The sequence below is a fragment of the Pollicipes pollicipes genome, unplaced genomic scaffold, assembly GCF_011947565.3.
Source record: "Pollicipes pollicipes isolate AB1234 unplaced genomic scaffold, Ppol_2.1 Scaffold_3087;HRSCAF=3621_pilon_pilon_pilon, whole genome shotgun sequence".
NCBI lineage: Eukaryota > Metazoa > Arthropoda > Thecostraca > Pollicipedomorpha > Pollicipedidae > Pollicipes > Pollicipes pollicipes.
In genome coordinates, this window is record NW_023596225.1 from 37503407 (window position 1) to 37516865 (window position 13459).

General features: G+C 51.4%; 1 protein-coding gene across 1 annotated transcript; it reads left to right on the forward strand.

Moving 5' to 3' along the window:
• The first annotated feature begins 1012 nt into the window (after positions 1 to 1012).
• Positions 1013 to 11426, forward strand: LOC119089664 (protein HEXIM2-like). Its single transcript, XM_037212458.1, has 2 exons — positions 1013 to 1124; positions 9533 to 11426. The coding sequence occupies exon 2, from the start codon at positions 9566 to 9568 to the stop codon at positions 10427 to 10429; it is 864 nt and encodes a 287-aa protein (XP_037068353.1). The 5' UTR covers positions 1013 to 1124; positions 9533 to 9565; the 3' UTR covers positions 10430 to 11426.
• Positions 11427 to 13459: the final 2033 nt, after the last annotated feature.

Here is a 13459-nt window from a genome sequence, read left to right on the forward strand (position 1 = left end):
TAATCGTAGAATGCATCCTAGCATCCTGCTAGTCCTGCCAGCTTGCACCTGTTCGAATTTGAAAGGCTACTTGTGCAGTTATCGTCTGTGATTGCGATTTTTTCCAATCATCGCAGGATGTCTTGTTTCGGGTGTGCTGGCACTTCCCGCGTAAGATGTCAAGGGTGAGGGTGGCCTGCTTGGGTGACCCTGCCGTGGCGCGGCGCCTGGAACCGAGAGGTCTGAGAATTGCACGGGTTGGGCGGGTTTCGGCACAGTCTGCCAACGAGCTTGCAGATATGCTACTTGGAGGATCCTGGAAATGTGCACCATCCGCGCATGTTGTGAGGAACGAAGCAAGGAGTACAGACAGGTCAAAGTGGTGGGGATTTGACTTGGGAATTGATCGGTGTTTGCAGTACCACGACTGAGTTTTTTTTTGTTATATTTTACTGCGTGTTTTTGTGACGTTCTTGAAAAAGAGATACGCCTTTGAAACAGATACGGAACAGAACAGAAGCAGAGTACACTGTAGCAATCTTCTGGATGTTATTGTTTGCGCTTATTGGAAACGCAGCAAAGTTTCAGATGGAGCACCGCGCCTTTCATGCCATGCGGCGCCGACTAATTACATTATACGTGCACAAACCTGGTCGGATTAGTCACGCAGTAGGCATTGAAAACTTGGCCGTAACCGGTTGGACCGGATAGATGCGCCATGTGCGGTACCAGTGAGATTATCATCCACAGTTTGATGTGTGGTGCAGGCCATTCAGCACAAGTTACAAGAATTTGAGTTGTTCGGGCTTGAGGAGGCGGTCGGCGATTCCGTCCAGCTTTGAATTTCCGTTGCATTGAATGTGTACCCCGAGAAGATAAAAGTAAGTAAAACACAGCTGTTATGTGCTTTATGACTAAAAACACAATATTATCCAATCATTTCTAATTTTGTAGGATATTTGCGTCACGCCGCGGAGATCGCCAGCCATTGATACGTCTTTTCGACGACCCTCGTACGACGGTCAAACGCAGCCTAAAATCAGCTGATCGTGGTGGGGGCTCCGGCGCGTCGCAGTAGAATCGTGCTTGTTTAGCGAGGAATAGCGCAAGTTATCTCAGTATTTGTGGTTTAACTACTACATAAGGTAAGTGTCTTGCTTTGGTTTTGATAATAGGTGGTGTAGAGGCTGGTGATGTGAAGATAGAGTGCATTTTCTTTCGGCATCGATCCGCCATCTGCGCCATACTTGTTTTTCCGTGGCACGCTGGTCGCCGCCCTTTTGTCAGCGAAGGATACGAAGGTCGCTCGAAAGACGCGTCCCCATGTGTGGTGGCGGGCCACCCGTGATGCATTGGGGATTGCGGATTGAAACTTGGGGATCGCATGCTGCGGCTTAACAATCGCGCGTAACCCAGAAAAAGCGTGAGCGTGTCAGCCCAGTGTCCTATAAAAAATTGGGGTAATATGTGTCGTCACCGTATTCCCGAATGTATCGCCTCGACGAACACATGTACCTGAACACAGCTAGTGGCGAGAACATCGCTTCAGAGGCCTTTTGTATGCCAGCGATGTCCCCATGATTTGGGATTTGTTTACGTCTGGCTGATGGTGATGCATGAAAATAATGGAATTATACGGCTCGAAATTTGTTGGAGCCTCCAGGCAGTATTTGGGAGCCTTGGTTTGCGCAGTACCAGTGTATATATAATAATTGGGGACCTCGATGAATTGCGGCATACATTGTTAGCAATTTCCCCAGTGGTTAAGACGGGCAAATTCCCTCCCCATAGTTACGCCGCAAGTTCAATAGCGTATTCAGGTTGTGGCCCGGCCACGCGCTCCCCGCGGTCTTATCAAATTTATTTCACGTATTGAGATAGCGTGGATATATGTTGGCGATGGCATATCCGGGAAAGACACGTAAACCTTACCAAACATAGAGCATACAACGCCGTTTACGTCATGGAAGAAATTTTGCGCCCCCGTCGCCCTATATTGGGATTTCAGTTCAATCAACTTTCCGGGTTACGCCGGATTCTGCCGTGAATTCCTGCATGGATCTGTGGCCAAGATTAATGCCCGAAATAGGTACCGGCTGTTTGGCCTAGTGAGCTAAAGCTGCGAAAAAATACGGGCGTGCTGTTTGTACTGAGGATAAGCCAGCGGTATCAACAGCTTTAGTTCGTTTGTTTTTTAATTTACATGAGCCGCAGTCACTGATGAGCGTAGCGTTAGCCCCTCTTAATCTGGCACGATGTATGGACGTCCCCTTAGATGTAAGACTTTTTTAAATGTGCGTAGACCGCGCCACGATTTTCTGTGTGATGAAATGTGACAAGCGAGGTGCAAGGGGCGTATTTTCCTGTTGAGTTTAGGGGGCTGCAGAATTTGTATGTGCCGTGTCTGTGTGCCAGGGGTTGGCATAGTTTCTATTCAATTTTGGGAGGGTTAGGGTTTGGGGGCTTCAGAATTTATGTGCACCGTGCCATTCTGCTTGCCAAGGGTAGGTATAGTTTCTTTTTCAGTTGGGGGGGGGGAGGGGGGCTCCCTTCAACTTGCGCTCCAGCCCCCCCCCCCCCAACCTTTGAGATATAAGTGGGCCAAATCCGTGTGAAAACCGGTGTGTTGGTGTATTTTGGGGATGTGTTTGTGATTTGGCACGCCCCCCCCCCCCCCCCACACACCTCATTTAGGGCACTACGCCCCCGCTAGGCGCAAGGCATTTCTAAGGGACTTCTGGATGCAAACTTGGAAACCAGCGCTTCCAAAAGGGAAGTGAAGATTTGGGCCAGCCGCGATAAGTCCGCTCGCAGAGTAGATAACCTGATGCTCGCTGCATAACAGCGCACGACGGGTCTTTTCTGTAAGTTCCTTCTTTGCATTGCCGCAGATCTTTGTGAAATGTTCTGGTTTTAAATGGTATGTTGCTCCTCATTTACTGCCGTCATAAGTTGCACTCTCCGTGATTTCCGAATGGGTCTTGCCTCCCCCTCCCCCCCCCCCCCCCCACCGCTCCCGCCCCCGCCCCCGCCTCCACCCCGGGTCTTTTGTCGCCTGTCTTAAGGGTTGTTTTTCCATCTTTTTTAGATAAAATCGCTGTGAAGTAGCGTGGTGTTATCTGAAGCACCGCTGCCAGGCACGTGCGCATGGTGCCAGTGATCTTGCTGTTACGTACACATGCATCATGTTTGCATGTTTGCATCATGTTTGCATCATGTTTGCATCATGTTTGCATCATGCGCTGGTGTGACTCGGCCGTGCCGTGCCAGCTTCCTCTCTGGTCAGCCGCCAGAGGGGCGATGAGCGCACGGTTGGGCCAAACGGACCGCCCCCCGTACGACTTAACCCTAGGACCAGCGGACAACCTGTTTTCTGTTTAATCCCAGTGATCACAGGGTTAGCGTCGTTCGTTCGTTTGCACTTTTATCACGTCTTGATTATACGTAACATGTTTTATCACTTCTAGATTAAGTAGGTTTCTCCATCGACAGCGCGGCTCCGCATCAGTGCCTGCCTGACTTATGTGAGCTGGTCAGTAGATGGCGCTGATGGCAGCGGCCGTGTGGCCGCGCTGCTCCGGCCGCTGACGAGGTGTCTGTTAGCAACATTGCCGTAGCATTGCTGGAGCTTGTTATGTGTCCGACTCAGAGGCCTGAGGGGCCGAGTCGGCTCTGAGAGGCCGAGTCGGTTCTGAGAATCTGGGACCGACCCTGGCGGATTGCCTACGGCGATCTTCATGGTAAAGACGAGCGGTGCTGTGCGTGCTCTGCCAGCATTCAGGTGCTGCGCGCGTGCGGTGAAAACGATATATGGATGTGTTCTGCTGCGCAATGTGCAAAAACGTAGCATGTCCTTGTGCACAAGCCGCACCACTTCTGTAACGTGAGCGGCGTGTTTGTGGCGCGGAACATGCCATTGCCAAAAATGCCCTTCTGCCTGTCATCTCGCGGTCGCCTGGTCTTTATTCAAAATTTCTCTCGTGTGTCCATTTCTTTGGTGCCGCTCAATCTGAGGGCTTCGCAGCCTAATTTCCATCAAACGTGTGCTTCTCAACAGACGTTCCCCACTTTGTTTCGAACGCGAACAATTGTTAGGTTTCTTCTTTGTGTAATGCATCAGTTATATCAAGTAACCGTATAGGTGCATCAATAATGCATCAAATAGCAGTACGTGTATCACTGATTTTTAGTAGAAGTTGAGTATTTCTTCATGTTTAATCTGGCGGCTAGGGCATATTCTAACCGAAAACTATACCAAGGGCTGGCTTGCAAATGGTCATGGAGTAGCCGCCCTTTATTGAGCAACGTAGTAGTCATGGTCACAGGTATTATTTGATGCTCTTTATAGGCCCCTCATCCGAATAACCCTGGCGTAATTTTCTATTTCCTTCCCTTTTGAAATATCCCAGCAAAACAAAAGTGTGGGAAAGCCAACATTGGGGGACTGGGGGGCAATTAACGCTGGGTGAGGGGATGGCAACCATCTCAAAAGAATACAGACCAATGTCCCTGGGCTCTTGCCTTTCTTCACAATACTACAAATGTTGCTTTGCGATGTCAACCCTGTACCATATCTCGTACAGTATCCGAGCGTAAAAGGCGGGTTGCCATGACAAATTTGGGGCTTCACACTGATTTAGAGATTGTGCTAATCCTGCGGACCATGTGTCCACACCCGCTTACAGCTACCTGTCTAATGAGGCATGAATATCTGTTGGTTAGAGCCCTTGATTGGCCTTGATACGATGTCGCTTTTTCCGTGCGAATTGAATTACGCCAGTCACGAATGGGCGGCTGTGGCCACCAGCTGGCCAGGACGGCACGCGACAAAAGACGGCTTAACGCTCCTCATCGATTCGACGCGTAGTCAAGTGTCCCAGGGATAATACGTAGCGTTGGCAGCGACCCAAAACTGAAATTTGGAAGACACGATGAAGGTGTATTTTCCATGTTCGATTCATTCAGGTTCGACCAGCCGCGTTGTTTGGATGTCAGAGTCGTTTAGCGGCGATGCCTGGTGGTAATGGTGGGTGGTAGTCCGTGATCCTCCGGACACAGGACCACGGAAAGTTTTAGGTCGGGCTTGAACAGGAATATATGTTTGTATATATATATATATATATATATATATATATATATATATATATATATAATAAAATCGCCTTGCAATATGCATGTGTATCCTGCGTATCAGGCATAACTACGAAAAACACGTGATCACAGTTTACAAGACTGTCCACCACCCATTTCTACGATCTTGTCCTGGTCTCTGGCGTCTTGGCAAGTCGTGTTTTTTCTTCCAGAAATAATTATTTTTATCCGCATTGGCGTTGTTTGGACTTTGGAGTGGTGGTTTTGGTCGTTTATCGCACCATACTGTTGGGCCATTTTAGGTTCTTATTTTCCCGAAGCCTGTCCGAATATTGGTGATGTCTGGCACCGTTTTGGACGAGGATTATAAATTGGTTCCTGTCACAGGCTGCCGTGGCTTCGCTGTTTTTGCTGTTATTACACCGGGCTGTCCTCGTTTCGTCGTGCCACGGCGCCCCGTAGGCCCTCCCTGGGGATGAACCTCCGCATTATTATTATTATTATTATTATTATCATTATTATAATAATAACAATCATTATTATCATCGTCCTCCTTACTATTGTTATTATTATTGTTTTGAAAAGTTCTGGCGACGGTGACCGGCCCCTCACTGCTGCAAGTGGTCGGAGCCACCTCCTCCCATTATCACGCGGCGGGATGGCGCGGAGCTTCCTTTTACCAGGGATCTCTACCCCTATGTTTGTCCCACTTTCGTTCAAATCCCAAAAATACCTCAAAACGACCGTAAAAGACAACAAATTGCAGAAACGGATGTGTTTTCAAATGAAATCAGTTTTAAGCCCGCCCCAGCCGCTCGCGTTGAACTTTCATGCGGTGTTTGCGCGCACTCCACCTTGTAAAAGTCACCGTGGTGGGCATGGCTGGTGGCCTCGGTACCGTGTATGTGGCTGTCAATTTAGGAGGACGAAAATAATGTGCTTCTCATCAGCCTAAACACATCTTGAGCCGTAAAGAAGTTCTTGCCCTCGGTGCTCTACCGTCTACCGTCCTGCTTTTTACAGCAATTCATGACGAAAAATTATTAAATGTTATCCCATGCAGTTTCATTACATTTGCAACTGCTGTTTGCGTTGGTTCTTATTCGCAACCGGCTTTCAAAGCTTTACAACTTACAGCGTCTAAGTGATTATTTGTAGCTTTGTTGAGCTCAGGAAACTGACAGTCGTATTCCATCCCGCGATGTCGGACCAAAAAACCGTGTGTTTGGGTCTTTTGTGACGTCTTGATGCTTCCCATTGCTTTCAACTTCCTTCAACGTGGTCGATTCTAGCGATGTTTAATGTTGCCTGCCGTAAGACCAGCAAGGCACTTGTTGCGAAGGGCGAGCAAGGCGATGAAACATCTATGTGTTATCACTGCGTAGATGCCAAAACATAGCTGAATGCGGCCGGCATCTTTCAGAACCCATGAGGAAAACCCTTATCCCTTGAAAGGAGCTTCCTCTTATGGGTTTACCATGTTGAGGTGTGCAGACGTTGGGCGTTGGCAGCTCGCGCACACATTTAGAAATGACGTTTGAATGTGGACAGGCAATGACATTGTTGAATGTTGGGCCCTCCCAAGGCCCTAGAACTACGGCCCGCCAAGCGCGGGCAATGTTAATCGACGAAATCGATGAATTTTGAAGGTTTGTGCTCTCAGTGACCGACAAAAGTATTGGTGGAAACGTGAATGTTTCGGATGAACATCGTCGTGGTGAACTGGTCTACACGCCTATGTCTGTTGCGCAGTCTTTTCTCCCGCTTCGATCGCGGGACATTGCTTTCGAGACCGGTTCCGGAAAAAGTAACATTGGCCCCTTCCAGGCCTGCTTTGTAGGAGACCTATAGGTCGGAGGGTGTTAAGATGCTTACCGAACTGTAGACGGCTGATTCACCTTCACCGTGCGGATGGTTTCACATCTGTGCATGCCCTAGTTCGCATTTACATTTACAGTCATTTTGTTGAAGACACATCCACATGGTGGTCGCTCTGCGCCTGGTTGTACAAGAAAAAGAACACACACGGCACACGGAGAAGCATACATACGCACAGGTGAAAGCAGTTTCAGTCATTGCGTCAGCGATTTAAAAGTCAAGAACGCCCGGCGCGAGGGGACGCGGACGGCCGCCGCAGGCAGCCGGTTCCGCGCCGCGGCGGCGCAATACGGAAAATGACCGGGTAGCGGTCAGTCGGACGCGCGGCAGATGTAGCGAGCCGACACCGCTCGAAACAGCCCGAGATTGACGATGGGAATTGGGATAAAGCAAAGGTTGCCGGGGTTTCAGACGGATACTTGAAAAAAAACAAAGAAGTGCCGGTAGTGTGGTGGCTAACGCGTCTGCGTTAACACTGCGCGTCTCGGAAATCAGAGGTGCGGGGTTCGATTCCCCGTGGCACCCGCCCTTCCTGCCAGGGTGAGAAGCTGGCGACGCCATATAGCCTCAGCAGCTGAGTGCTTCGTAAAGCCCCACTGACATGACATGGCATGGCTTGAGGACAATCTCGCCATGCAGCGGACACATATCAAGTCATGCTTTGTCCGTACTATTGCCAGTTTTGTCATCAGTTAGGCGTGTTTTTTGCATGTCGCCGCGACGCCTGGCCGTGGAAATCTGGTCGGATTTAGACCCTTTTTCTCCAAATTTTTGCAGTCAACAAATCGTTTAGTATTCTGATCAAATGGTTGGTGTGGTACTGCTATGTTGCGGGAAAACGCTGTCCGATGACAGCTTACATGGCTGCTTGAACACGAATTCCTCTCGCGCAATACAATGGGTCGCTGATTTTTCGTTGTAGGTGGCGTAGCATGTCGTAGTCATGAATGTTGTATTTAACACGCGCCCGGGTGGCCAGCTAGATACCCTTCGTTCGGGTGTGTGTGGGGGGTCAATTTGACCCCCATGAGATCTGGGGAACGAAGAAAAGAAAGCAAGAGACGCCAACTTTACAGGGTGTGTTGGCCTGTACTTGAACTCACTTAGGTCAAAGTTTGAGCATCTTAGGTCATGCCCTTCAGTTCAAATATGGTCAAGCAAGGTCAAATTCCAGGTTGGTCTCCAAAGTGCCCCCAGAACGTAGGCAACTGTTTCTAAGCAAAAGGCTACAAGCCCATTTGGAGTAGATGACCTTGTTTGACCTTTTCAAGGTCATGGTGATTAAAATCATGCAAGACTGCTCTGAGTTTTGCATTTGAATAAGCGACAAAGATTACGCTAGGCGGTATGTTCCTAAAACAAAATGTCGACCCGGGCCGCCTTAGGTCAATGACCTGTTCTGACCTCTACGAAATCAATGGAAGATGTATAATGCGGTTCTTGCATCAATAAGTTCGAAATGACCACCAGAAACTATCCCATACAGTAAGCCCTAGAGTAATAAATCAGGCTGGTTTTGGCCTTGGTCTGGCCTTCGTACCCGACCTTAGGTCAACTTAATTTGCTCACTCAATATTTGTGGTGCCTAATAAAGCATCTCAGAGATGTATGGCTTCGTCAAACACTCCGTTGTTGTATCAGATTGAACGATTCCCCTAGAAATTGCCTTCGCCGAAACCATGGTCGAACTTTGACCTGCCGTAGGTCAGCAATTTTACAAGGTACATCTGATTTTTTTATATCAAACGATCCGCTATTCTACAGCTATGCAAAATTTGGCGCGGCTGCGCTGTGCCGTCGCAAACCATTCTGGAAAGACCTTCGGGGTGGGGATCAATTTGACCCCTCACCCGTGCGCGTGTTAACACTCACCACTCACTTATGAGGTGAGTTGGTTACCACAACAGGTATTGGCTGCTACAACAGACCGCCGCAATTTGCCCCCGAAACGCGTGAAACGACTAAGATAAGAGGGCAAGTAACACTTCCCAGGGTCCGTAATGGAGTTTTTGGCTTTGACATGGAGATAGAGGTCGCAGATGGGTTGGAACTAACCTCCACCCTTATCTGCCCCCTTCCCTCATCCCCACCACGGGGACCGGTGTGGCCCAGAGCCGGATCATCTCACCCCTTACGCATACAGCTAATGGAGGAACATTGTCGTGCCGTGAGACCATGCATGCTTACGACCAGGCCAAGGGAATGTCGCGCTCTGCCGTCTCTGACAAATTACGAAAATCTTGATTTGCGGTCTGTCGACCGGGGCTTCTGAGGTCTCGACAATTTATGATATGGTTAACCTCTTAAATGTGCTTGAAACCAAATTCAGCGATCACGAAGCACGTCGTGTGGAAGGCTGTGACGCCGACTTAAGATACGCTTTTCGCTTGATGCTGACAGGCACTTCCCCGGAGTCATCAAACAATTCTCTTATCTCGTACGTGCGGCACAACAAAACGGCTCGGCCCGTATCCTCTAAACTATGCATCGGGATCATCACTAGAATATTGCACTAAATGTATTCTGTGGACCGAAATGTTGTGCTGTCCTGATCTCTGTTGATGACCTCGCCCCTCCGTTTCAGGTCCGAATTTGCGCTGTCCGCTGCAGATGTGAGATGGCGACCTCCCCGGCGGCCGACGTCGTGGTGACGGGCACCCCCAGCAGCGTGCCGGCCGACGGCGACGACTTCCTGGCGCTAGATGCGCCCGACGAGGACAAGGACTTTAGTCTGCTGATCGAGTCGAGCAAGACAGGGGACCTGAGCAGCGCCCTGCGCTGTGATACCGGCGCGCCGACCAAACGCAAGAAGACGCGCCGCGGTAAGAAGAAACAGCGCCACGGTCCAACAGATGGCGGCACGAGTGCCGGCGCGTCGGGAAAAGATGGCGCCACCATTGCGCGGCCAGGCGACGAGGCCGTTGCTGCGCCGGCTGGCGACGAGCAGGCCACGCCGGCCGTTCCCCATAAGAAGCCGCGCCTGAACCGGCGCCAGCGGCGGCGGCGCTCGGGCCGGCAGCCGGCGCCAATCCTTCGGCCGCTGGAGGTGCCGCGCGCGCCGCTCAATTCCACATCGTTCATCATCGACGACCACGAGAACTCGGCATTCTACATCGATTTCGACGCGGTGGCGCGGCGCACGCCCAACGGCCCGTCGGACGGCGGCTCGCAGCTGGAGTCGTCGACGGCAGACGACGAGGACGAGGAGGAGGCCGCCTACCAGTTCTCAATGAAGGACTTTGAAAACGTGTACCGCCACGCGCGTGAGGAGGAGCTCAGTCAGCTGGAGCGACCCGAACTGGTCGAGTGCGTGCGCTCGTTGGAGACACGCGTGCGCGAGCTTGAGGCGCAGCTCACCCTGTATGACCCCGAGGTGTGGGTGACGAACCTGCAGAACCAGCTGTTGCACCTGCAGGAGGAGAACCGCCTGCTGAACAAGACGCGGGAGGCGTTACAGAAGAAGTACGGCAACGAAACATGATCGCGCGCACCGTCAGTCACCACGTCGACTGCGAAGGAGTCTCGGGCTGTGTCTCATGTACATACCATTATTCGTGTAGCGTTAGAGCTTGGTAGACATTCTGCAGAGGGAGATTAATGTTTATGCCCCCATATCCCATATTGTTAGCAGTGTGTGAGAGCGGCTGTGCGAGGTTGCGGACGTATAGCTCAGCTTATGAGTGGGAAGCGTTCCAAGGTATTACCTGTCTTGCCTTCTGTTCACCCCTGTGACAGTGTCTGAGGGACTCGAACACGTCAGTCATGGGCGTGCGTGAGATGTGTGGTTCCGTTTTTAACTCGCATCAGCAAACACTGTCTCGCATCACCGGTGGGTGTGTGGCGTGCGACGGCGGCCGGACTCGCGCGCAGCCGGTGCCGCGGTGCTCGTGCGGTGTCTTCAGTCGACCTCGGTCGGCTGGAGGTGGACGCTCGACCTCTGACCGCCCTCCGCGGCGCCCGGCGGCACCAACAACAGGCCCGACACGACCCGTGTCTCGTCCCGGTCCCCGTACAGACCGGCCTTAGCCACGGAACGCAACACGACGGCCGAACGATTGCCACGCTGCGGGCGCCCGTCGCTCTTGCTTTGTGCTTGTTTTGCTGCCCTGGTCCGCGTGTTTTTTTGGGGGACTGTCTGCGACCGACAGCTCCCTGTCATTTCTCCCACCGTGCGTCTGGTGCTGTCCGGGGTTCGTTTGAAAACGTCTGGTTTCCGTCGAGTGCTTTGTGTTTATTTAATCGATCGTTTTGTATGCAACATGGCCAAATGACCTCTTTAAAGTTTGCGGGCATCGATTTCCCACCAAATTGTGTACACCAGATTTCTCGTCTTTTTCTTTCACAATCGGGGCTGATGGCATGTTGCATTGAACGCGTTTACTCTTAAGACGGTATGTATATATTTGCGCACCTGGTGCAGCGGTGTTACGTGCTAGAGTGACCATGCGTGTGTTTTAGCTGGGTTGGAATACACAAGAGGAACGTACTTGTGAACGTACTTGCTAATCGTGCTCTTGTGCGTGCCATCGGAAGGCCACATGAACTATGCCTTTAGCCGGGAGTGAAAAACGTGTCGACTTGGTGATAGGGCCGGCGACAGAAAGGTCCACTTTCCCGCGACGTTTGGTGCCAACAATACTTTTGACCGGAAGTTTTGGTGACGGCGACGACAAACATTGCAGCGGGCGTTGAACAACCTGTCAAATGAGCTCCATTGGTAGTGCATTTGGTCCCATAACATCAGCAGGTCTTGCCGAAAAGACCCTGTATCGTACCTTATGACACCGGGTATCTTTCGTACGCTCCATTCTAACCCGGTAACAAAAATATTCCCTGATTTTCAATCAGTCGTTCGATCCGGCCACGGGTCGGCGACAATTCAGCATTTGCTATGGCCCGGCCGGTCGGCCTATTCGCTGTTTTTTTCCAGCGAGCCCTCAGTGACCCTAACTAGATAGAAATTTTGTTTGGCGCGACTGCACGGCATGCTGGACGTGAATCCTCAGTAGCCTTAGGGGGGCGCGCTGGCTCCCCCTGTCGGGGCGAGGCTTAGCATGCTCAGAAACAACAGGTAGGCTGACGAGAAGCTAATAACAAACTTAAATTTAATTTCCCTGTTTGTGGCAGCGGCTGCGTGACAACCTTTTGGATAAGCAACATGAAGACTTGTTGAAATGGTAGCTGGCGGGGGTAAGCTGAGGCGATTGCAGTGGGTCCTTTCAATCACCTTAGTACTCTTCTGGCTCTTAGGGGATTCGTCGCCGGAGCGATTAAGTCATCTTCAAAAACCTCTAGACACTTTGAGCTTCCCTTGCATCGCCTGAGACCCTTCTGGCTGATCGCTGGATACCATCACCGGTCAGAGGCGCACTGAACACTCAGGAGTTCAGCAAATGTCCAAGGCTGCCTGCCAGCTCGGTGCCCGTCTTACTGTTCACGGACCTTGCTCTTAAAGGGCCTGTCTAGCCATTCAGGGATCGTTTTTGCAGGCCCCAAGCAATTCTCCAGCCCCTGACATGTCTTTCTGGCTCCTCAAGGTCTCCACTGAACGAGTCATTCGAGCCATCCCACGACTGACGTCATGGCTAGAGATCTTGTGGGGCGTGGGGATGAGGGTCCATTTTTCCCCGACTCCGTCAGACGCACAGCTTGGGGTTTTGTTGAGCTGTACACAGGGCAGTTTTTGCTGCGTGCAGCGTGAGGAAAGACGTTCGTATTGAATGAGTGGAGCCCATCCTCTGCCCACTCGCCAGGTCCCATTTGGCCACCCTGAGGCCCCTGTTACGGATAAGTGGGCCACAGCGAGCCACCGTGGGCATCCGGGCCGCTTTAGGGACTTAATAGTTACTTAGGGTCCATCTACGATTCAAAAGTCTCTTCAAGTGAGTTACCGGTGGCATCATACAGCTTCAGAAACACTGAACTAGTGCGTCCGCAACCTTTATACCCGCACGCCCCTCTGGACACTTGCGGTCCTTTTAGCTGCAAAGCCCCATTTCCCCTCGGTTACGATCGAACACCTCAGTTGCTTTCAACCTCCGTGCGTCGTATAGGCCCAATGGCAACATCCGTCCATGGACCGCACTGGCCCCTCGGTATTCTGCATACTCAGGGCCCCCCTGGTCGCTCGCGAGCCGTTTTAGCTGATCAGGACCCTTCTGGCCGCTGAGGGGTCTCTCTGGCTGCTGAGGAGCCTCTTGGGTGCAGTCACCCTCTGACAGGTTGAGGACTTAATTGGCCTCACAAACCCCTTGGTCACGAAGGGGAACTTTTGATCGCTTGGGGGCCCTTCCGGCCATCGAAGTGCTCGTTTGGCTGTTGATGGCTCACTGGCCTCTCAGTGATCCATTTGGTCGCCAGAGCATATATCTAGAACTAAACGCGCCTTTTAAACGCATTTTTTGAGGACCAAAAAGTGGTTAGGGGTGCACCAGGCTGCTGAGGAACTGCCCTCCGGCAAATGAAAAGTCCTCTGGCTACTGAGATCATCTCTGAGCTCTCAGGGCCCATG

Bases quoted from the DNA above. Each gene is read 5' to 3' on its own strand.
- LOC119089664 (XM_037212458.1), top strand. From the start codon at position 9,566: ATGGCGACCTCCCCGGCGGCCGACGTCGTGGTGACGGGCACCCCCAGC.